At 36.3% G+C, this 22,449-nt stretch overlaps 1 protein-coding gene across 6 annotated transcripts in view; it reads left to right on the forward strand.

Annotated features, from left to right (window-relative positions):
• LOC118192392 (uncharacterized) overlaps nucleotides 1-22,449 on the forward strand; it is a 307,764-nt gene that overhangs the window by 151,278 nt on the left and 134,037 nt on the right. For all 6 annotated transcript variants that reach the window (XM_085807708.1, XM_085807706.1, XM_085807711.1 and 3 more), the window contains 2 exons: nucleotides 975-1,190; nucleotides 9,336-9,457. In XM_085807708.1, the coding sequence (XP_085663834.1) occupies nucleotides 975-1,190; nucleotides 9,336-9,457 (338 nt within the window). The remainder of the gene's footprint in view (nucleotides 1-974; nucleotides 1,191-9,335; nucleotides 9,458-22,449) is intronic.

Raw genomic sequence — 22,449 nt, forward strand, 5'->3', positions numbered from 1 at the left:
ATCATATGACGAGAAAGAGCAAGCCATATGTTATATGAAAAACTGAGAAAGAAATTAGTAATAGAGGTACATTTTCATATTTAAACATACTTCTTTAATCATCTGATGCCATTACAACAGATTTTTGTGTTAGGTCCACTGAAACAAACTTCAAGCTCACGTCGTCATCCTTCGTTTTGGGGGCCCTGGGAGGCTTTTTATGGTGAAGGAAGAGCGGCCCAGAGCCACTCTTTGGATTGAATGGAGATGGAAGAAAATTACTAATGGCGGTGGTCTGGTATTTTTTGGCAAATTAGCCTGTGGAGCTCATTACCAATAACGAAAATCAACTTAAGTATGTTAGTTCCAACAATAAATTTTAATATTAGAAAATAATAAAAATCATAGCACCTCTGAAAAGCAATTAATGCTATTAATTTCTCTCTTAATTCAGCTGAATTGCTTATGATACAAAATTATTTTTAATCGCTTGCTAAGGATCTGTGGAAACTGCGCAATAAAAATGTATTTTAAAGAAATCTGATTGTAGTAAGTTAATAAAATAAATCGGTTAACTCATATTTAAATAATTTTGCTGCTTTCAAACGTAAACTGAGCAGCACCATCTTCACAAAGAATGGCTGTATGTAACGTTGAAAAACAGTTTGATAATAGAGTTTGTTTATTATGCGTTGTGTTATCCGGGGGAGCAATACATGACATGCAGTCAACAATTACCAGTCACTTTTCTGTGTGAACCTTATGGAATTTAGAAAATTTAAACTAAAGCATTAATGGTGTTAGTATAAGGTTTGTAATTGCTCACCGTTAGAAATATAAAAATGTCAATAAAATTACTGAAATTCTCCTACCCAAACATTTCATTATAAATTTGGATCAAGCAACAAAGTTTCTTGATTTTTGATTAAAATGTTTGTTTCATATATTCATATAATTTTTGGATTTAGAATTCAATATATGTTTAATATTTTCAGGCAACTTAAACAAGAGTTAATTAGCTTGCGAAAAAGAGCAGCTCTCAAACCTGGATTGGATCCATTACGGAACTGTGCTCGATGCTTAACAGAATTAGGAAGGATTATAAATCGTGGAGCTCTTTGTCCTTTATGCTTAAAAAAGGTTTGCAAGGACTGTCGTCATTATGGTGACGATACTCATGAATGGCTTTGCATTTACTGTTTTAAACAAATGTGAGTAATTTTTCATCTTTTTTTAATTATATGAAAACTCTCTCTCGATATATATATATATATATATATATCAGTGTGTATATATATATATATATATATATATATATATACACACTGAAGAGCCAAAACGTTATGATCACCTACTTAGTAACGCATTGTACAATGCGGTACAATGCGTTATGGCCTTCAAATCGCCTTGGCATGGATGCCGTCCTGGTATATGACTCGACACGGATTAAACCAAATGTCTAAACAGCGGTCACGCGAATTCGAGATATCCTGACGTGGTGGTGTCTGAGCTCTGAGCTGCTGCTCCGTGACATCCCAAATGTGCTTTATCGGGTTAAGATTCGGCGAGTTAAGTTGCCAGGACATAAACTGGAATTCATCCATAAGCTCCTCGAACCACTGCAACACAATTTGAGCCTTGTGACATGGGGCATTGTCCGGTTAGAAGATTCCATTTCCAGCTGGGAAGACAGACACCATGTAAGGCTGCAGCTGATCCGTAGTTATGTTCAGATGAGGATATTTAACTTTCTCTCGCTGCCCTCAAGGGAGTTAACCACTATAGGCAGAACAATGAAAAATTTCCTGACGGCGCATGGCCTTTCGCAGCCTATCTGTTTCGCTTCGGATTGCACCACACAGATTCATGCATATGCGGCTCAACAGGTACCATCAATCACTACATGTTCAAGTGCGAAATCACCAAAGACGTACATTTCTGGCCGTGTACATGCCAGAAAATGCCCAGGTAGGGCTGAAATGCCATGAAAATGCCCAGGTAGGGCTGAAACAACCCCAAAAGTGTAGGCTACTGTGAAACAAGCTTAAAACTCTCATAGACTACGTGACAATGAACTGCGAAAATCTAAAAGCAATCTAGAATTTATATATATATATATATATATATATATATATATATAAGCTCTTAGCACAGATCTAGTGGCTGAGTCATGGTATAATGAACTTAGTATTTTCTAGTCCAATCTTCAAGTATTCTGTACCAGTAACCGGTATAAAATGCCAAGCAGACATAAAATGGTGATAAGTGAACCGCACATGTTTTTTCATTGAACACACAAATTTTTAACGCTGCGCACTGATTTGTATTTCTCAGCGTCATCTTCACACCTTCATTTATCAGGCAGACTATACCTAAGTGAATTGTAAGCAAACTGTAAATAAGTGAATAACACAAGTGACTGCTATGAATGTGACAAGCACATATTACACAGGAACTCTGCAAATATGTGAACAGCACATATGATGTACATTAATATACCCATTTGGTATTGTTCAGTATAATGTATCTGAATAACTTCTTATATCCAAATTACCACCGACTTCTACAGTAAACATTCTCTGTAAACTCAGAATCACGATGCATAAAACATTGCTAAAATCCTCATTCACCACAGTCGAAGTCTTAACAGGGTCTCTTTAATAACCACAGGTCACAAGTACCCATCTTCCAAACTAATTTTATAAATTCCGCTACAAATGTTAATATTCCATAGAGGTTTTTGGTTAGGCCTAGCTACTGTAGAATGCTCCACCAATTGTGTACAAATGCTGATAGTCATATAACAGGCGGTACAGCAACTGAGCTGGTGGTAAAAAAGTAAGTCCGCAGCTTTCATGTTCTGTTCTAGAACAACTAAGGGTCCTATAGCAACCCATGAGAACGTCCTCCAAAGCATAATACCTCTGTCACCAGCTTATGTGTAACCTGCTGTATGGGAGGGAGCAGCTGTTCAACTGGAAGACAGCGTACTCTGACATGGCCATTGACTTAATGAATGAGAAATCGTGATTCATCCGACCAAGCAACTGTCTTCCACTTATCCATGGTCTAGTTTCGATGTTCTTTGGCCCACTGTAGGCGTAGTTGAAAATGACGCTTTGTCAGCAGACGCAAACTAGTGGGACGTGTGCTGCGCAGTCCCATATCCAGCAGTGTTCGCTGAAGTGTTCCGAAACACTTGCACTTGGACCTGCATTTTATTGGGCTGTCACTTGAGCCATTGTCTGGCGCCGATTTTACTGTACCAAGTAGGGCAGTCTCCGACGTCCTGTTTCTTTGATAACGCGAGGACGTCAACACCTTGGTGTCTACTGCTGGTTTCACCGTCATTTATTCACACTGCATAAATATTAACAACGGCAGATCATGAGCAATCTACCAATCGTGCAGTTTCAGAGATACTCTTTCCGACGTTTTATTACTTTGATAACGCGAGGACGTGCAACAACTTAACGTCTACTACTGCTGGTTTCACCGTCATTTATCCACATTGCATAAATACTAACAACGGTAAATCGTGAGCAACCTACCATATGTGCAGTTTCAGAGATACTCTTTCCGAGTCTTTGGGCTATTACAATATGACTTCTATCAAATTCGCTTAGATCAGCAGCCTTTCCCGTCACTCGCAAAAGTAAGTGCAAGAATGATTCCTTACCTTCTCCAGCAAGAGTTCAATACCATTCCCACTTAATTACGTGCCTTTCATGTCATCCAGACGAATTCATTAAAAAATGTGGGGATAGTCATAATGCTTTGGCTAGTCGATGTACACTCTGTAAAATTTTGAATAGAATGAATGCAAAGGCACCAAATTTTATAGTGTTATCATACGAAATCGATTTCAGCATATTATTATTGTCTTGATCATTCTCTGTGCTCTTCATCTTCTTTTTTAGCAATCTTCGTAAAACCTGCGACACATTCTATATTGGTTAATTTGCCCGTGAGTTTTTCAGAATTACTTTAACTCTGTCTGAAACAAACGCATTTTGTTTTCCAAGATAAGGGTTACAACCAAACTAAGGGATTAGCCATGAGAAGCCTTCTTAGTCCTATCCTTGCTGATATCTATATGCATTATTATGAATCGAAATTATTTGGAATTTTAATCTTCTCTGTAATGTTCTGCTAGGTTGGGGATACCTTTACCCTTTCTGAGGTAAAAAAGATTATTTATATAAAATTCCTTTAACAATGAATTCTATTCAATCTGCTATTCAGTTCATTTTGAACTTGAGATATCCAGTTTTCCGTTCTTCGACATCTTAATCACATCCAACGTCAGTATTACTGTTTACTGTAAACCTTCATCTGTTTGCCTTTCACCACCCTTCAAATCATATCATTCGACTAAACAAAAGTTAGCTTCATCTAGTTCCTTCGTTTTCAGTGCATTTCAAGTTTGCTTCTCAAATCTTCTCTTGATAAAGAAGTAAATTACGAAAAGCAGTTGCTATTGACAAAGACTTTTCACCTAACATTATTGACTAAGCAGTTAAAATATTCTCATCTTAACACATCAAAAAGCACCCTCTCGTTTGACATTATAAGAATTCCGTTCTCATTCCTATCTCTCCATCGATTAGCTATAAAATTGCACGTATTTTACAGAAATTTTCTTTTCGTATTTTCTTTTATGTCAATAAAATTTGCAGTTCCATAATTAAGGAGCTCATTTCGAGTATGAATTCCTGGGGTATATACAGAATACCTTGCCAATGTGGTTTAATTTACATTGGTCAAACTATGAGAGATTCCACGCTAGGGGACTTGAAGTATGCGTTAGGAAAAAAGAAACACATAAATGGTCTGTTGACCAACATTGTTGGTCAGAAAATCGCATGTTCCATTTTTCTGTAGCCAAAATTATTCAAAAAACATCTTCCATTGGCAAATTAGATTTTCTAGAGGTGTTTCATATTCATAATAATCTTTCAGTTCTTATTAACAATCCCAATTGCAATCTGTCTTTATCCCCAGCTTTTAAGGAAATTATTCCATAGTTGTGTTAATTTTTCATCAATAGGTGGCGTCAGTCGCTTGACTTCCGTCCTCACATTCTTTATCGCCTTATCTTATCACTGGCTTTTCTTTCGCCACTTGCACTTCTGCAGCTGAAGAAGCTGGTTCTATATTTAAACCTTCAAAACTAGTCCTGCTCATTTAAGATTAATAATCTGATCCTTGTTGCTTTAATTCTCCCAGTAATCGTAATTCGACATGTTATTTTTATTTAAAAAGCGTAAACGGAGAGGCAAACAGAAATCCGAGGGAGGATGTCCTTTTAATTCGCATTAGAATTAGTCACTCTTCCTTAGAAGTGTCACTTTTCCTTACACTCACGTCTTAGAACCGGTCACTCACACGCAGTTACTTTTAATAATCTGACTGTGAACCCATACGCTCAAGTTGCAGAGATGGGCTAACAGATCGTCACATTTTAATTGTGTGTGATTATGGCAAAGCCTCGAGGGCTATCTGCTGAAGGAGAGGGATGCCTTCGTGGAGGTCTTTCTAAGGGAAACTGGTTCGTATACACGTTACACATGGGGAAAACCACGAAAACGCCCATGCAGCCAGCCCGTTCGCGGGATTCGAACCTCGGACCGAACTACCAGTGTTCAGCGACTTTACCGCTCGGCCGCTGGTGGGCCGTCACATTTTAATAGACTTCCTATATATAACAGACTTCGTATGAAGTATTTTAACAATTCTTGTATAATTTTTACCATTTAGTTGGAAAAGATACTAATATTAGTTTATTTCAATACTTAAGATAGGCTGGTTCTTTTTACTTAACCTGAATCGGTTTTAAGGTTGTTTTATAAATGTACTAAGTATTTTTAACATATTTTATGCACTGATATTTTACTTGGTTTTGTACTTGTGTTCATCTTTCATTTTTGATTTCTTTATTACTGTATTGGTAAATCGTTATCAAAATATCGTTTGTTTGGTTTCATAATTTTGTTATTTTTTTATGTATACAAAATACAATTCACCATTCATTTGGGCAAATTGTAAATTCTAAGCTTATTCACCAGAAATTCGTTATCCTTTCCGCAGTTATAATATTCAATGTTCAATTCAATATTCTGCAATGTTCAATTCAATATTATGCAACTATAATATTCTTCTCCTTTCCGCATGTCTCAGAATGTCATTTATCCTCATCTAAGATTTTGTGGCTCCAATATCATTCCATATAATATGTAAATTTTAATACAATTTATTTTAGTGTACTTTGAAGTTATATATAACATAATTTGTCTAGGTTTAAATAAAACTTTGTTACAATTTTAGAAATAACTAATTATTCATTTCTTAAATAAAGTAACTTTCAGATAAATTACCTAGCAAAATAAACTTAATTAACGAATAGAAAGTTTCAAATAATATCAATATTTTGAAGCTCATTTAATTCTAAAGAAGATAACGGTGAAGAAGAAAGCTGCAGCTATTTTTCATCATCAGATCTGAAATATGTTAAGTAATTGTATGAACGGGCACAACACAAGTCATTTTTAATACTTCTTTATTGCGCCGTTTTATTTGTTGTAAAGTTTGAAACTCATGACTTGCAAAGATATGTTGACGTAAATGGAAATAATGTATAGATGTGCAACATGTGTTTGATGAAAAATCATCTTTGGGAAGGACAAAAGGCTGATTCTCATCAAACATGTCTGTTATTTTGTATCTCTCTTTTGCTCCAAGATATCATCTTGACATTCACCAGAAACCATCTGAACTGAACTTTTTATTGTCATATAACAACTGCTTTAAGCTACAAAGTTTAATTGTTTTTAAATTATGCACCAAAATTTCTTTACCATCGGAATCAAGAACTCGTGACAGTACCTCAAACATCGAATTATTTTTAAAAGTGACCTTTTTCTTTTCCACTTTTCAGCTCTCTTATGAACGCTTTCAAGAAATCCATGCATTTTATGATATTTGTATTCTTTCTTTGCATTCGAAAATTTAGTTTATTCTGCTGCTTAAAAGTGTCAGAAAGATAAACGAAGCACATAATTCATTCTTTATCCTCAACCAGCATAATTAAAAAATTCCATCGTATCCTGTACTTCAAAAAATTATTTGAGCTCTTCTCTTAGATTCAGCATTCTGCCAATCACACTTCCTCTTGAAAGCCACCGAGTATTTGTGTGAAAAGAAACATACCATACATAACCTGCATTGACAAAGTCAGTGCTTAAACAAAATTCACGATTTCCGTTATTCGATCCAAAATCATCCATTTTCTGTTTCTGATGTCAATATCTTTTGATGTACCTAACAGTAAGTTCCTTTCGCCTTCTTTTTTAGAGACACAGGGAACATTTTCTAATACATCCGAGATGTTTCTCATGGTTTCCAAATGTGAACGAAATAGAAACTGCTCTTTAAATGAACGTTAAAAGTAATACCTTGGAAACAACAGCAATTTGGAACACACTGAAACAGTAGTTGATTTATCAAGTGAGACTAAAAATAGTCGAATGGAGTCGACTTTTCCCTTTTATTAGCGATTGTTGATCTTTCTTTGCGCACTAAGAATGGCCTTATCGTCGATCTTTTTTAATGTTATGTCTTGGTAGTAAGTACTGCAGTTTATTTCTCAATCAGTAGCTCAATACACAATTCCCTCATTTTGAGAGCACATGATTTGTTCAATCTATTCCCATTGTGTGTGTGTGTGTGTATTGAGAATACGGCAAAGCACACTAGGGCTATCTGCCTAAGGGGAGGGATGCCTTTCGTGGAGGACTTTCTAAGGGAAACTGGTTCGTATACACGTTACACATGGGGAAAACTACAAAAACGCCCATGCAGCCAGCCCGTTCGCGGGATTCGAACCTCGGACCGAACTACCAGTGTTCAGCGATTTTACCGCTCGGCCGACCAATCAATTCCCAAATGGTGCTCAAGAAACAATTTTTTTTTTTTGTCTTTGTGACCTTTAGCACAAAGAAAAAATTTTAATTTATTATGTTTCCTTTTGCTTAAGTTTTCTTTGTTTCGAAGTACTTGTCAAACATTTTGCTACAAGTATCATATTGAGGTCTTACTTCTTCATTAAAGGTTATGAATATGAACTCATCCTGAATATATGAGTTATGGTATCCTCTTCTCATTGTAGGCTTCTACACTATAAGTCGTAATATGGGATAAAAGGTCTGTTTATACAAAAAGAAACTTGAGAATGACAGCGGCTACAAGTGTCGCAGAAGGCATGCGCATTGAACGGAGCAGAAAAAGGGTGCATGTACGAGCTGGAGTATGAACTATATCACCCTGGCTTTGAGAAAGCAAAATGGATGCTTGAAATATCGCAGCAACGTTCAGGTTTTCATAGCAAGGGCTCGAACTAAATCACATGATTAAAAACGAATGGATTGCATCAAAGAAAGTTTTTTATTAAATTTATTTTAATCATGTTTTAGTAGTATTTATGTTCCGTATTTTCCATGTTTCTATTTCTGCGGTTTGATTACTTTAGCAGCGAAACATATTTCTGCGATTTTGCTGCTCTCATAATATGCTAAACTTTTCAAAACCACGAACCTTCTGTTACAGCTAAAATCTATGAATATAGCGTCATAATTTCCCCTTTGAAATCCCCCTCGATTAAAGACGCCTGATATGAAGGAAGAATCGTTCTAGCAACCTGTATAATTTGGATGATTTGTGTCAATTAATAAAAATAAGGCTGACTTTTACGTTATTTTCGATACAAGATGATATTTTTAAGCTGTAAAGGGAAACTTTTGAGTTGCTTTTAATCGCTGATGTTCTTAAAAGGTGAAAAATTCCAAATTCAGATATTCACAATTGCATTTTTTATGCTCTTTATGTATGTATTGATCTACTTAAATTTTCATCATAAGGTGCTCTGATCTGTCTATAGTAGTTTTAGAATGTGTTCTCCCAAATAGCTAGTCCTTTGAACACGCTGTTTGAAGGTGTCCTTTCCAAAAATATTTCTATAAGCTGTACGTTTCTATAGGTATTCTGCTCAAATAAGTGAGCCAGAAATAAATTTTATAATAATATCACTGCAACTGTAATAAATGAAGACCAGATTATGGGTGAAAATAAATATTCTTGTCTGGTCAATGAAAATAACTTATTAAATGCCTGGTTGACTTTCTGGATGGATAATTAATTGACAAGTCTTTTAATAAAATCAGCTAGATTTATGGAATGAAAGGCATTTATTTATTACGTTTTTATTAATTTTGCATTTGTTAATTTTGTTGCAGTGTTAAAATGAAAATTTTAGAACTGTAGCATATATTTAGATCTTCAATTTATGTATCTTTTCATAGGCAGTTAAAAGCAATATCTGGAGAGTGGATGCAAGAATTTAGTAAACATTCTCTTCAGCAATGTGCCAAAGATACTCCTAGTGATCAGCTGAGGAAAGTGCTTCACGAGTCTCAAAGAAAAGGTAAAATTATCACCAATTACCTTTTGAAATTATATTTTGGCTCTGTGGGGAAAATGTTAAGCATTCATTCTAGTTAGATCTTTACATGATAGGGAGTAAGCATTTATTTACGTAATTGATGGCAAAGTTGTTTATGGTTTTAAAGCCAAGTACTATGACATCTTTCTTCGTGACAGCAATCTGTGTACTGATTAAAACGAAACTTATTCTTAAATTTTGGGCGGGAGATCGAAACAGAAATATATTTTTAAATTACTGCGCATGATTAATTTCTTTTATACGTGATATGGAAAGATACTGTTGCTTTTAAAAATTGTGATCTGTCTGATTTAGATGAATAATTTCGTAATGCTTAAGAATACAGAATTGCATTATATATAGCTTTTTCCTTTTAAATTCTTATATGCAGTTTTTTTTTCTTTAATTTAACTTTTAAATTGATTACGATGCTGCCTTCGCATTCTGCTTGGAAAAGAAAATATCGAAAAGTATCGATTCATTGTTTTATTTTCCAAATCTGCGCTTTTGTAGTAGACTGAAGAAATACGAAACTTGGATGCTCTTCCCACAAATATGGTATGTCGGATATTACATTCCTCAAGCTCTGGATTTTGCTCCAAATTGCTATAAGTGATAAGAAATGGGTCTGGTCGATGATCGGTTGCAGATAAGCGTCCAGGGTGCTTCTCGAAACCATCTCTCTTGGCCTGCAATGGGTGTTGTTTGTGCAGTGATATAGAGCTGACAGCATTCAACATGTCTTCATCACACAAGGCAAAACCATAAATTCGGACCGTTATTAGGGCCGAACTACGCGAAATACACTAATAACTGCACCTGACGCAGCTAGCACTCATGATTAGATATGTCGTCTTTATGATGCATGGCAATATTCGTCCCCATGTGTCCCCCCCCCACACATGAATTGGGTTATGAAACTCTTCCTTATCCAACATATTCAACTTACTTGTCCCCAGGAAATTATCTATTTTGCCACCTGAACAACTTTTTTTCAGTTGAAGGATTCAAAATCTCATAGATGTCTGTCAAGCTGTTGAGGAATTTTTGAGGTCACAGCAGTGAGATTTCTTTAAGTATGGTATTTACAGTGTGGCACAACACTGGCAAAAATGTCTGGATGCTCAGCGCGACTGTTTTATGAAAGGAAAATTTTGTCTCCCATTTCTAATGCACCAACCCAATATTACAGCTACTAAATATTAAACGCGATCTTCAGGATTTGGAAATATCAAACATATTACTGAAACTGGCTTTTTTTTAATTGTGTAAATGCCTTAAATATTTTGATTGATTTATATTATATTTTAAGCTTTCAAATTTATGGAAAAATATATTTTACTGAAAAATTTACTTAAAATGGTTATTTTTACTTGGTTTAGATGTGTGTAATATTACTGGTACTTTCCTATCTGGAAAACTGCTTACAAAGATAACTTGAAATAAATATTACAACTTTCATAAATTATCTATGTTTATTATCTCAAATCATGTTCCCGAATTTTGGCTAAACGAAACAATTAACGGCCCTATGGCATCAACTTTCATGTTAAATTGACTCTTGAATGTATAGGAATTGACCTCGTGTGCTATAAATATTTAAATTGCATAGCAGCATTGTTCTTTTTAAAGTTGAAAATTTATCTGTTAAATTTTCTTTGTTAATTAGGCAATTTAGCGAAGCAAACATGAACCATCAAACAATGAAGATTCGATAAATGATAGTGAAAAACGATAGCGGGTTTTGACCCCACAGTTCTTTAAGCCACAGGTCAACATGCAGAACGAATAAATTGCAACAAAGCATAACAAAGCTTCTAATTTTTTAAAATTTTCTCATTTTCAATACACATTACAGACAAATTATTTAAATAATTTTGAAAAATGTGTTTTTCAAATCAATCTGCTTTCGTTTGAAAACAGAAAACGACCGTTTCCCTGTTTGCACTAGAACTTGAAATGGGCTATAAGAGAAATACTATTTCAGAAATATCTGTATTGGGAAAAGTTTCTTTCAGATCATTGGTTATTAAACACAGAACATATCTGCTGAAGAATAAATATTTTGGTTATTAAACACAGAACATATCTGCTGAAGAATAAATATTTTCTTCATTAATGTTTTAATCGACTTTAGCCAAAAATATTCAAGGCTTATATATCTAAGGAGAGGTATGAGTTGGGCAGGGCATTCTAGGAAAACTGGCTAGTACTCACTTTACACAGGGGAAAAATTATGGAAACACTCAAGCAGTCAATTCGTTCGCAGGGATTCTAATCCTTTATTAGAAGGAATGATATTACTAAATAACTTTCCTTACATCACAATGCCTGTGTATAAATGTGTGCATATAGTACCAAAAGATGTGGTGATAACCGCTACAAGTTACAGTAAAAAGGTACTTGACTTGAATTTAATAATATTAATTATGCCACTTTGGACAATATAGTAGTTAGGGGAGGCTGACTACTATTCTGAACTTCAAAGGGCAGATTCGACTGCTGCATAAGGCTTGGTTGTTTGTGCGAACACCTCCCCCCTTCTTTCGGGTGTGATATCTGTATATCCCTTCGTGAAGAAACATATAAATGACCGATGCGTTCCTTTTCAAGCAGTTATCGGGAATGGCTGACAAATGCTTAAAACGTAAGGGTCCAGCCATTTTTCCAGGAGAGGAGGGATAATAATTATTAAATATTAAAATATTTATAAGTATATCAATAGCTCTTTATACATCTAATCCAGCTATCGTCCAGTTTACGAAAAGTATATCGATTTCATCTTGACCAAGAAAATTTAACACAATATGCACTCGAAAGATGCACTTGATGGAACTTTAAGTGCCCTAAGTTCAGACCCGTTCAAACGCAAGTACTCATGCAATTTCGGTATAATTTGTCGCTAATTACGCTAGACGGCTATTCCTAGAATTAAATTTCACATTAATACATTTTTCACATGGACTAGTTTCCGTTAATTTGGGAAGATTTATTTCAGTACTTCTTAGTAAAGCCGCAGGTATTTAAACACTTTCAATTACCGGAGCTTTTGTCCAAAATTTATAGACAAAAATGCTAGGAAGTCCGCTATTTTTACTGTTGAAAACAAAAATCCAGTGACAAATACGATTCAAAAGCCATTCTCTTGTTCGCTATAGAGATGTGTGAAATTCTTCTTGGGTAATAGTATGGATATTTTGTGATTTTTTCCTCTCGGCCTAGTTTGAGCCGCTTAAGCGCAGAGACAATCTGTAGATTATATCATACTATTAGAAACTGATACTTATAAATACATGTAAATTTTCTTCAACTTTATAGAGTCATTAGGTTTTATTTCGGAAGCAGGCAAGATGAAAAATAGCAAACGCCTTCGCCGGGAATCGAACCACGGAATACCGGCCCAGCGAGCAGAACCACTACACCACGAAGGCACGCTAGAAAAGTGGGAGAAATACCTTATAGGTTCACTCATATTTATCAGTTAACAGGAGGCTGTCTGCTCATTTTTAGAAAGAACTGTCTGCATTATAATTATTCTTTTAAATAAAAACACTAATTTCTTAAATGTTACTTGTGATGTTGTTCCCTGGACTGCTAATAGGCATCTTGATTTCCGAGTTAACAAAGTATTTTTCAAAGTTATGAGCGTTATTTTGCTCCATCTTTTTTCTTCTGCTGTCTGTAGCCTGTATCAAAATAGCTTACTTCTACGTCTAGAAAGCGCTTTATATTTATTTATTTTTTTTTAATGACGCCAAAGCCTCGGCTGCCCATTTGAGAAACATAATTAATATGCAAAGTTATATGAACTAAAGATTAATATTTAATGCATATCTTTTTCGTCATTATTATTTTTTTTTTTCCATTTCGTCATCGATCTCAATAAAAATGCCGGTAAAACATTCGATTTGAATGTTGTCCCGGCATGGTGGTACTCGCACAGTTATGAAGTTTCTAACTTGAAGAAAGCAACTTCTGAAGGATGCGGGCACCTTTATGCCGGCGGACCGCTATACAAGTTCGATTTTCATTTCATCTACTGATTAACTAATTAAGCTGGGTATGAAATTAATCCATCGCTCTTTTATGGAAAATCGCCCCTTCTGTGGCCGAGTGAGGAGAAAAATTAGGGAAGACAGACTCAGTTTTTTATTAAATATGTTTCGCTTGTAAAAACTGGTAGAACAGAAAATACATGAAGAATACTCGAGACGTGAAGTTCTAAAATGATGTCACCGTCTCTCTTTCTCATAATGTCTTGGCATTTTACTTAATAATTTAGAAAATAATTTTGAAAGCAGTATTAGTAGCCTTATTTTCATTTTCATTTTTGTAATCATTATACACTACAAGGCCTTTAGAATAACGCAGTCGGATGTTCCTTGTAGCTCTTCGGAGATAAAAATAATGTAACCTATAACAGACTATTACTAGAAAATAGCCTAGCAGTATAAATTTAGTCATAATATTTAGATAATAATATTTACAAAAGGTGAAAAAGTAATTCTTAATCAGGGCCGACATCAGAGCTGGTGCAACCTGTGCAGCTATTACGGATGGCAGAGTTTAGGGGCAGCAAAATTTTAAGCCGAACGTAAGAATGGCAGAGGCAGCAAAAAGCCAAACTCTCGCCCCGATCTCAAGTAAATTATATAAGGTTCAAGTAATATATATAAGGTTTACATCCGGATACATTTAAAACAACTTAACTGTTAAGAGAAAGAATATAGTTCTGACTTTTTAAACTTTATATTTTTCTCATCTGATCCTTCTTTGATATGACCTTTACTGAATTATGAATACCTCTTAAACAGCGAGGTTTATAAGTAAGAGCAAAAGCCGAGTGGTAAAGATGGCTGGTAGTTCGACCTGGTTTGTGTTCAATCCAAGGCGAGTGGTCTGGCTACATGTTTGCATTTTGTGGTTTTCGTCATGTTTAACTTGAATACGAGCCAGTCCCTCTCGGAAAGTCCTCCACGAAAGCATCTTTCCTCTTAGGCAGGTATCCCTCGTGGCTTTGCTATCTTCAAAAACCCTTTTATGGAAAATCACTTTACTTGCATACAGGTACTCCGACCTTTATGAAAAGCCATGGACTTTCACAAAGGTGCTGAAGCTTTTTATTAGTTGCAGTGAAATAGAATAAATTTGCGGATTATGATTCTTGGAAAAGGATTTATGCATTGCAGCAATGCTATTATTCCAAGACATAGGTCTTGGAAAATGATCCGGACTTCTTTATTTCAGTCTGATTAAGCTGTCAAAATAAGAATAGCTTCATACAAAAGGGGTCGATATTTATTTTTGCTTCTTTTTTATATAACGCTGGGTGACTCAGTAACTATTGAATGAAACGGAGATGTATCGATGATATCACTGATAAAAATAGGTTTTAAATTTTTTATCTAAGAATGAAAAAAAATATTCAAAATTAATTCTAATTGAATAGTATATCGGTTGCTTGCTTTTAATGCCTTTTAAATTCGTGAGCTTAAATAATTTTTAGACGATTTGTAGACATTTATGATTACATATATAATAAAATTAATATTAAAATTATAACTGTGAAAACTTTCTAAGAAGACCATTGACGTTTCCATACGATTTTGTAGAAATTGTCGACTCAGAAAACTGATATTCAGTGCCGCTGTTTGTTTATGTTCACAAAAATAGTGATTACTGATGTTCTGTGAGAGTCTGTCACCATGAAAGATCTATTGCGTATCCATGATAGATTTTATTCTTTGATAACAGCTTTTATTACATATTTAACTTGTGTGTTTATTTTATGTAAAATTAAGAAACCGAAATTCGTATTTTCAAAGAAATTGAGAGTTTTGCTTTAATTCAGTTGTAAACTCAGACAAGCTTAGTCTTGTTTGTTTAGAGCTTTTGTGTTTGGAATCAAGTTGTAGAATGATAGCTGTGTAAAAAAAATCAGGTATTATATTTAGATTATTGCATAGAATGAGTAAAAACTGAACATCAGCTAGCGCATTAAAAGTGCAGTATAAAACATTGCATTACATTTATGGTCTGTTCATTCTCGATCCGAAAAGGAATGAGTAATAGCGAAAAAAAATATGTGTAGCTTTTCTATCCCTCGTGTACACTGCCTTCCAAAAGTTAAAGAACAGAAGGTTTTTCAAAGCTCGTCATTACAAAAATGTCAGTAGTATTTGAATTCACAATTTATGTGCATGATAGTAACGAAGTTTTAAGAAAATATATGCAAAAACAATAGCTACCACTTTTATTTTATATAAATGAATAGTTATATTGGAGTTGGAGGAAAAAACTCAAAAATTGTAATTTTTGTTAACGAGTGTTGATCTTCAATTTTTATTAGCAATTTGTTTGACAATATTCAGGAGAGACTGTTAACGTCCAGAAGAAGTCGTTTGCCCGATTCATTAAAGTGGCGGGCGATCAGATGAATGAAAATGGAGATCTCACAAGCTGATGCTGCTAGATGTTTGAATGTCTCTCGTAGTGTAGTCCACCGACAATGGAATTAGTTTGAATCTGAGGATTCTGTGTCTAAGGCAGACTTAGAGTTACAACACCTACAGGAGACCGTTATTTAGCTCTTTCGGCCCGAAGGAGGAGTAACATTACTGTGCCTTAACTCATGGCAGATCATTTAGTGGCAACAGGAACAAAAATCTCAGCTACTACAATGCGCAGACGCCTGCACAGTACAGGTTTGCATGCTAGACGACCAGTTGTTTGTGTTCCATGGACCCGAGGAGACAGAGGTGCCCGTTTATATTGGGCAAGAGAATACGTCTCTTGGATCGGTCAATAATGGGCGTCTGTTCTCTTCACAGACGAGTCCAGGTTCATATTGGAGAGTGATTCAGGTCATCAGCTGATCTAGAGGGAACAACGAACCAGACACAACCAATCCCACATTGTGGAAAGACACAGTTACAGAGGTGGTGGAATTACGGTTTGGGTTGAGATCTCTCTCAGTGGTCACACTGACCTGCATGTGTTCCATGGAGGAACTTTGACTGTTGTGAGATATCCAGACGAGCTCCTTAATCAGTATGTCCGCTCATATGTCGCTGCTATTTGTTCTGGATTTCTTCTGAGTAACGACAATGCACGACCGCATCGAGCTCGGTTTGCTGAAGAATATTTGAGGGTCACGGTATGGAGCGGATGGAATGGCCAGCTCAATCTTCAGACCGGAATCCGATAGAACATCTTTGGGACTACCTGGGGAGACAGGTTGCTGCTTTATGTCCTGCTCCAAGATCATGAGATGAGCTTGAACAGAGATTACTCCGTGTCTGATCGTTATCTCCTATTTTACTGACCGACAACTTAATTGACAGCATGGAACGTCGCTGCCGCCAATGTATTGCAGCTACGGCTGAATACATTGCTTATTAGAATCCATTTTTGTAGTGCTACCAGCCCATTTTTTCCTCAAAAAACTGCGATATACTGTTTCTCCAATACAGGATTTCTGTGCCAAGAGTGCAATTTTTTGTTGTAATTTATGTTTGTATTAAACTTTAGAAATATTTTATGTCGCATTTATTAAGAAACTGTTTAGTGAACAGGTCCTCTAAATTTCTGTAGTCTATGTTTCTTCGTTCTCAAATTAGACACAAAAAAACTTGTTCTTCCTTAACTTTTGGAGGGCACTGTATATAGAAGTTTGCCGTTTTGATGAAAATAAGGTTTAATTACATTATCACATTAAACGGCGACTTAATTTTTTTAAATGCACGATTTACTTTCGAGAAACACAACCTACAATAATATTCTAGTTGGCTGCAACTAACACAAAAACCTTTATGCCAGTTCAGAATTTTTCACAAAGGTGTGGACACTTATGTGGAAGTAAAGTGATTTATCATACAGGTGTCGTAAATTTATTTCATCTCGTACTTAATTAGAATCAGTAAAGTATACGAAAATTTGACTTGTATAACGGTGCTCTGGCGTAGTTCCCACCGCATTTCTGACAATTACACTATTGAAGTTACAAATTTATCTTTGGAGGAAAGAGAAAGCTTATAAGCACATTTATTCTGGAGTACCTTATGAAGGTTTTGTCTTTTCTTTCAGTGGCTGACATGCATGAAGTTGGGCACCTTGATGATAGAGCACTGTTATGAAGGCGCCCACCCTTTATTTTATTGTGATGAAGTTGTATTCTTGAGGTCTGTTTGAATAAAACGCTAAACTTCTTGATATATAAGCGTTAAAATAATATTTTGATAACATAAATTTTTTTTAACCTTTTCTTTTTTAATTTAAATTCCTTTTTTTAAGTTTAAATTTCTTCTTTGTACGTAACTGTCTTACTGATTTTTTTTTTTTTTTTTTTTGGGATTCTAACTCCAATTTTTTTTTTTTTTTTCGCTTTTCGGTAGTAAATTGTTGCAATAATTTAGATAGGTTTGTGCTTCAAAAATCACAAACATCGTTTTTTCTACGGCTAAATGATTTTGATAAATTGTTCTGACCTAACCATTATAAAAACTACGGGTTTTTACCCCCTTTATTATGAATAAAATCTCCCCTCCACTTTTTTTGTACACTGCTGGACATTGAAAATGCAACACCAAGAAGGAGTGGTCAGAAAGTGATGAAATTTGGGGAAAAGACAGAGACAGCAAACAGCAATAAGTGATCTTTTTTTTTCAAAATGATAGTCAGAATACAGAGCGAGAACGGCGTCGGCTCAGTAGGATGTAGGACCACCGCGGACATTGATACACGAAGAAACACGTCTAGGCATAGAGTCAGTAAGAGTGCGGATGGTGTCCTGACGGATGGCTCTCTATTCCCTTTCAACCATTTGCCACTGTTCGTCTTCTGAACGAGGCAGAGGCAGAGTCTGCAAACGGCGTCCAATCACATCCCACACATGTTTGATTGGTGACAGGTGAGGAGAGTACGGTGGCCAGGGAAGCATCTGTATACCTTGCAGAGCATGTTAACAGATGCGAGCACTGTGTGGTCGGGCGTTAACCTGCTGAATTGTATTAGGCAGCCCCTGAAGGTAGGGGATTGCCACCGGCCTCAGTACATTATCCAAGTATCGTTGGGCCGTCATAGTGCCCTGAATACGAACTAGAGGTGACCTGGAATCGTAGGCAATAGCGCCCCAAACCATTATGCCACGTTGTCGCGCGGTGGGGCGTTCCACAGTTACTGCCGGATTAGATCTGTCTCCACGCCGACGCCACACACGTATGCCGCAACCGTCACTGGATAAACAGAAGCGTGACTCATCTGAGAACACGACGTTTTGCCATTCTGTCATCCACATCGCTCCAGTCCGGCACCATTCTAAACGTTGGCGTCTATGCTGTGGGGTCAATGGCAGTCTTCTTAACGGACGCCGTGAGTGCAGGCCACGTTCAACCAGTCGACGGGAAATGGTTCTGGTCGACACGGGAATATCCAGGGTATCTTGCACATGCTGCAGAATCGCGGTACAAGTGACCTGCGGGACCGTCACAGCTTGTCGGCCGATGCGTCGATCCACGCTTGCTGACGTCACTCTGGCTGCACCTGCACCCCTCCTTCTTCCCACATTTCCATGTTCCAACCATGTTCGCCATAGCCGATGCACCGTGCTCGCATCCATGTGAGTATCAGCTGCGATTTGACGTAAGGACCAGCCCGCCACTTCTCAGTCCAATCACCATACCCTCGTAAAATCGTCTATCTGCTTGAAGGGCCTTCGTTGACGGCGGTCTGGCATTCTCTCCCATTACACGTATCCTCCGGGACAAAAACCGACTTTCTTCGATAATTCGTCTGGCAGAAATAACGTCACGAATATTGCCCATTCTGCACGTTCCTTCCCTTATATCTTACTTCACGTGCGTCGGAGAACTGCGATTTCATATCATTTGATCATTTGCATAACTCAGTGACGTGCGTCTACTCTAAAATTTGCATAATTTTCTGACCACTCCTTCTTTTTGTTGCATTTTCAATGTCGAGCAGTGTATTTATTTAGAAAGGTTAATTCTAGGCCTTTTCCATTTTTTTTTTTTCCAGTTATAAAGTAAGAATATTTTTCTTTGGGAATAAATAAAACATAGCCTAAAACCTAGTCTAGAATTTTTTTTGTTTGCGCGGCTTTTTAAAGCAAAAATATTCAACTTATTTCAGACAGTAATCTAGTCTTAACATGAGGACTTTTTGCCAAATAGAACTCTGATGCTTTTTATTTCAACAAAATTATTTAAAAGTGTGCAAACAAGCTTTGTAGAAATGCTTCGTTTAATCTGTGTTTCCATTGCATAAACATTTTTGCTTAATTCAAAATGTTGCATTTGTAGAAATAGTAAAACTAAGCAGGAGAAGCCTCCTTAATCAATGAATTTGTTTTCAGTTAGGACCTCTGAAAACACTAATCATAGTTTTTATCCTTTTATTGGAAAAATGAAAAATTTTAAGAGCACATTTCTTTTTCATTTCTCATTTATTTTTTCAAAGAACATTTTTTAATTTTTAGTAAAATAAATTTATATGTAATTAAATAATGTACGGGTGATCTCAATTTAAGTTTACGTTGTAGCCATTATTAATATTTTTCGCGGCTTCCATTCTATCGTCATGAATATAGCACACCTTCCTTTTATTTAATTGCCTCCTCACTACCGAATTTTTCCTAAATTCATCACGGTTAGATATTCATGTTATTGTAAAGAAAGATAAAATCTGACGGGAACGACCTGGGATTTATTGTGCTTGTGTGAGTGGATCTGTAACTGGTTTTCTTGTGAAACTGCTTTCCTCTGTAAATGTGTGGTTTTCGCGTTTTATTCGCATTGAAGAAATGAGTGGAAACAGGTCGAAGAGCTCTGTGGGAGGAGTGTAATAATTATCAAATATGATTCACATGCGGTGAAGACAGCTGAAGTGTTATGAACTCTGATTATCCTTCCCTGTGTCATGTTTTCATTCCCCCCCTTGGAAAGGGAAACAAAATCAAAAAAGGGAATCTAAGAGAACTTACATAGCAGGCCTTCAGAATTAGACAAGTCAAACAAGGTTTGTATTATGCGGTATGAAATTTATTTCATTTGTGAGGGTTAGAATGCGTAGTAATACAACAATTTCTTTGCATACGTAACAACAATTTTTGCGGCATTGTAGCATATGTTTTGTTTTGTTAAGGCGTAGCCCGGTCCACCTTGCAAAACAAAGTTTGCCCTATGACCAGCATTGTAGTATCTGTATGAGATTAATAATAAGAATCTATAGAGCCATTTCCAACTCGCGGTACGTTTAATCTGGGGTACGCAAAAGCATTTTCTGGAATGGCGGAAAGCAACAGAGTTATAATTAACACGTTGAGCGAGCGCCGATATTGCTGTCTTTTCCGTTTAGCCGGCAGCGAGCGAGCACTGGGAAGAATGAACAGGGGACTACTTTGATTAACCTTCTTAATTGTTCTTTCGGACTGGGACAATGGTGCAGCCCAGCCGATGCGCCATTGTTCCAGTATACGAACGGCAGAAAGGCGACTTTCCTAGAGACAGTTAGTTAGGAGAAAAAAGCCATGGAAGTGTAGGAACGATTTGAGAATAGAAAATTTCGGTTTATTTTTGAAAGTGTATTTACTGCCCATAAGTCCGGTGTGGTGTGGTGTGGTGTATTTAATTATGGTAAAGCACACTAGGGATATCTGCCTAAGGGGAGGGATGCCTTTCGTGGAGGACTTTCTAAGGGAAACCTCGTATACACGTTACACATGGGGAAAACCACGAAAACGCCCATGCAGCCAGCCCGTTCGCGGGATTCGAACCTCGGACCGAACTACCAGTGTTCAGCGACATTACCGCTCAGCCGCTGGTGGGCCCCATAAGTCCGAAAATGTTCGAAAGAGAAATAGATAGTGATACATCGAATGAATTATTTTTCTCGTATGGGACTTCTCAGATTTGCGCCCTCTAACAGCGGCTTTCTTACAGTGCCATCTGTCGGCTACTTACAAAGGTTAATTTTATGGCGATGAATTATGGACTTTTGATAAATATTATGTCAGTATTTAGAACAAATAAGGACTGAATAGGATTATTTGACTATTGTAAAGCACCCTAGGGCTATCTGCCCTAGGAAAGTATAGTCCTTACGTACTCTTGACCAAACGAACTGTCCGCGGATTAATTTGCTTATATTCTGAGTGAATTTTACAAAGTATAAACCACAGCTTGTCTACCAGTATCAGAAACGAATGGTTTGATTATTCCTGAAAACACATCACTGTAGAAATTTTCTTAATCTCATAAATGGCATTAGAATTCACTATGTTAATGAAGAAAAACAGTATTTGAAATATAATGTTCGTTTCTTGTTATAAAGCTTCGTAATTCAGCCGGCTGAATATGGTTTGAAATTTTTACGCGTTAGATATAATTCATCAGCTGGAGAGTTTGCAAGCCCTATAAAGTAACAAATATCTAAAGTCCAGATGCCGTAATTATGCTCAGGAATATTTATAGCATTTCTAATGGAAGGAGACGACAAAAGAAAATGCGTCTGTGTGTGTGTGGGGGGGGGTGTTCTATAGTTGCAGATTTATATAACTAAAGCACAAATAGAAAGAGTGCATCATATAACAGTGTCAACTCGGTTGGTGGTTTCTATAGCTTAGGAACATACTTACCTGTATACAGCGCCGGACTTAGCATTTTTCCTAGGCGGGGCAAAAACTTAAAACTGCCGCCCTCACTTATCTTCCTTTAAGTTTCTCTAACAAATTTCAGTTTTTTTTAATAAACATAGAAATAGGTAGGGTTTGAGATAAAATGTAAAATCCATTTTATAGAAAAAAATTCTTTATGTGCCATTTTTGTTATAAAAGAAATATACAAAACAAATTGTTTAGTTTCTTTACATACGGCAAAGCATAAAAGGGCTATCTGCCTAAGAAGAGAGATGCCTTCGCTGAGGGCTTTCGAAGAGTAATTGGCTTGTATGCCAATAAC

Source organism: Stegodyphus dumicola, chromosome X1 (genome assembly GCF_044657685.1).
Source record: "Stegodyphus dumicola isolate Sdum_Otavi_A_Nest chromosome X1, ASM4465768v1".
Lineage (NCBI taxonomy): Eukaryota > Metazoa > Arthropoda > Arachnida > Araneae > Eresidae > Stegodyphus > Stegodyphus dumicola.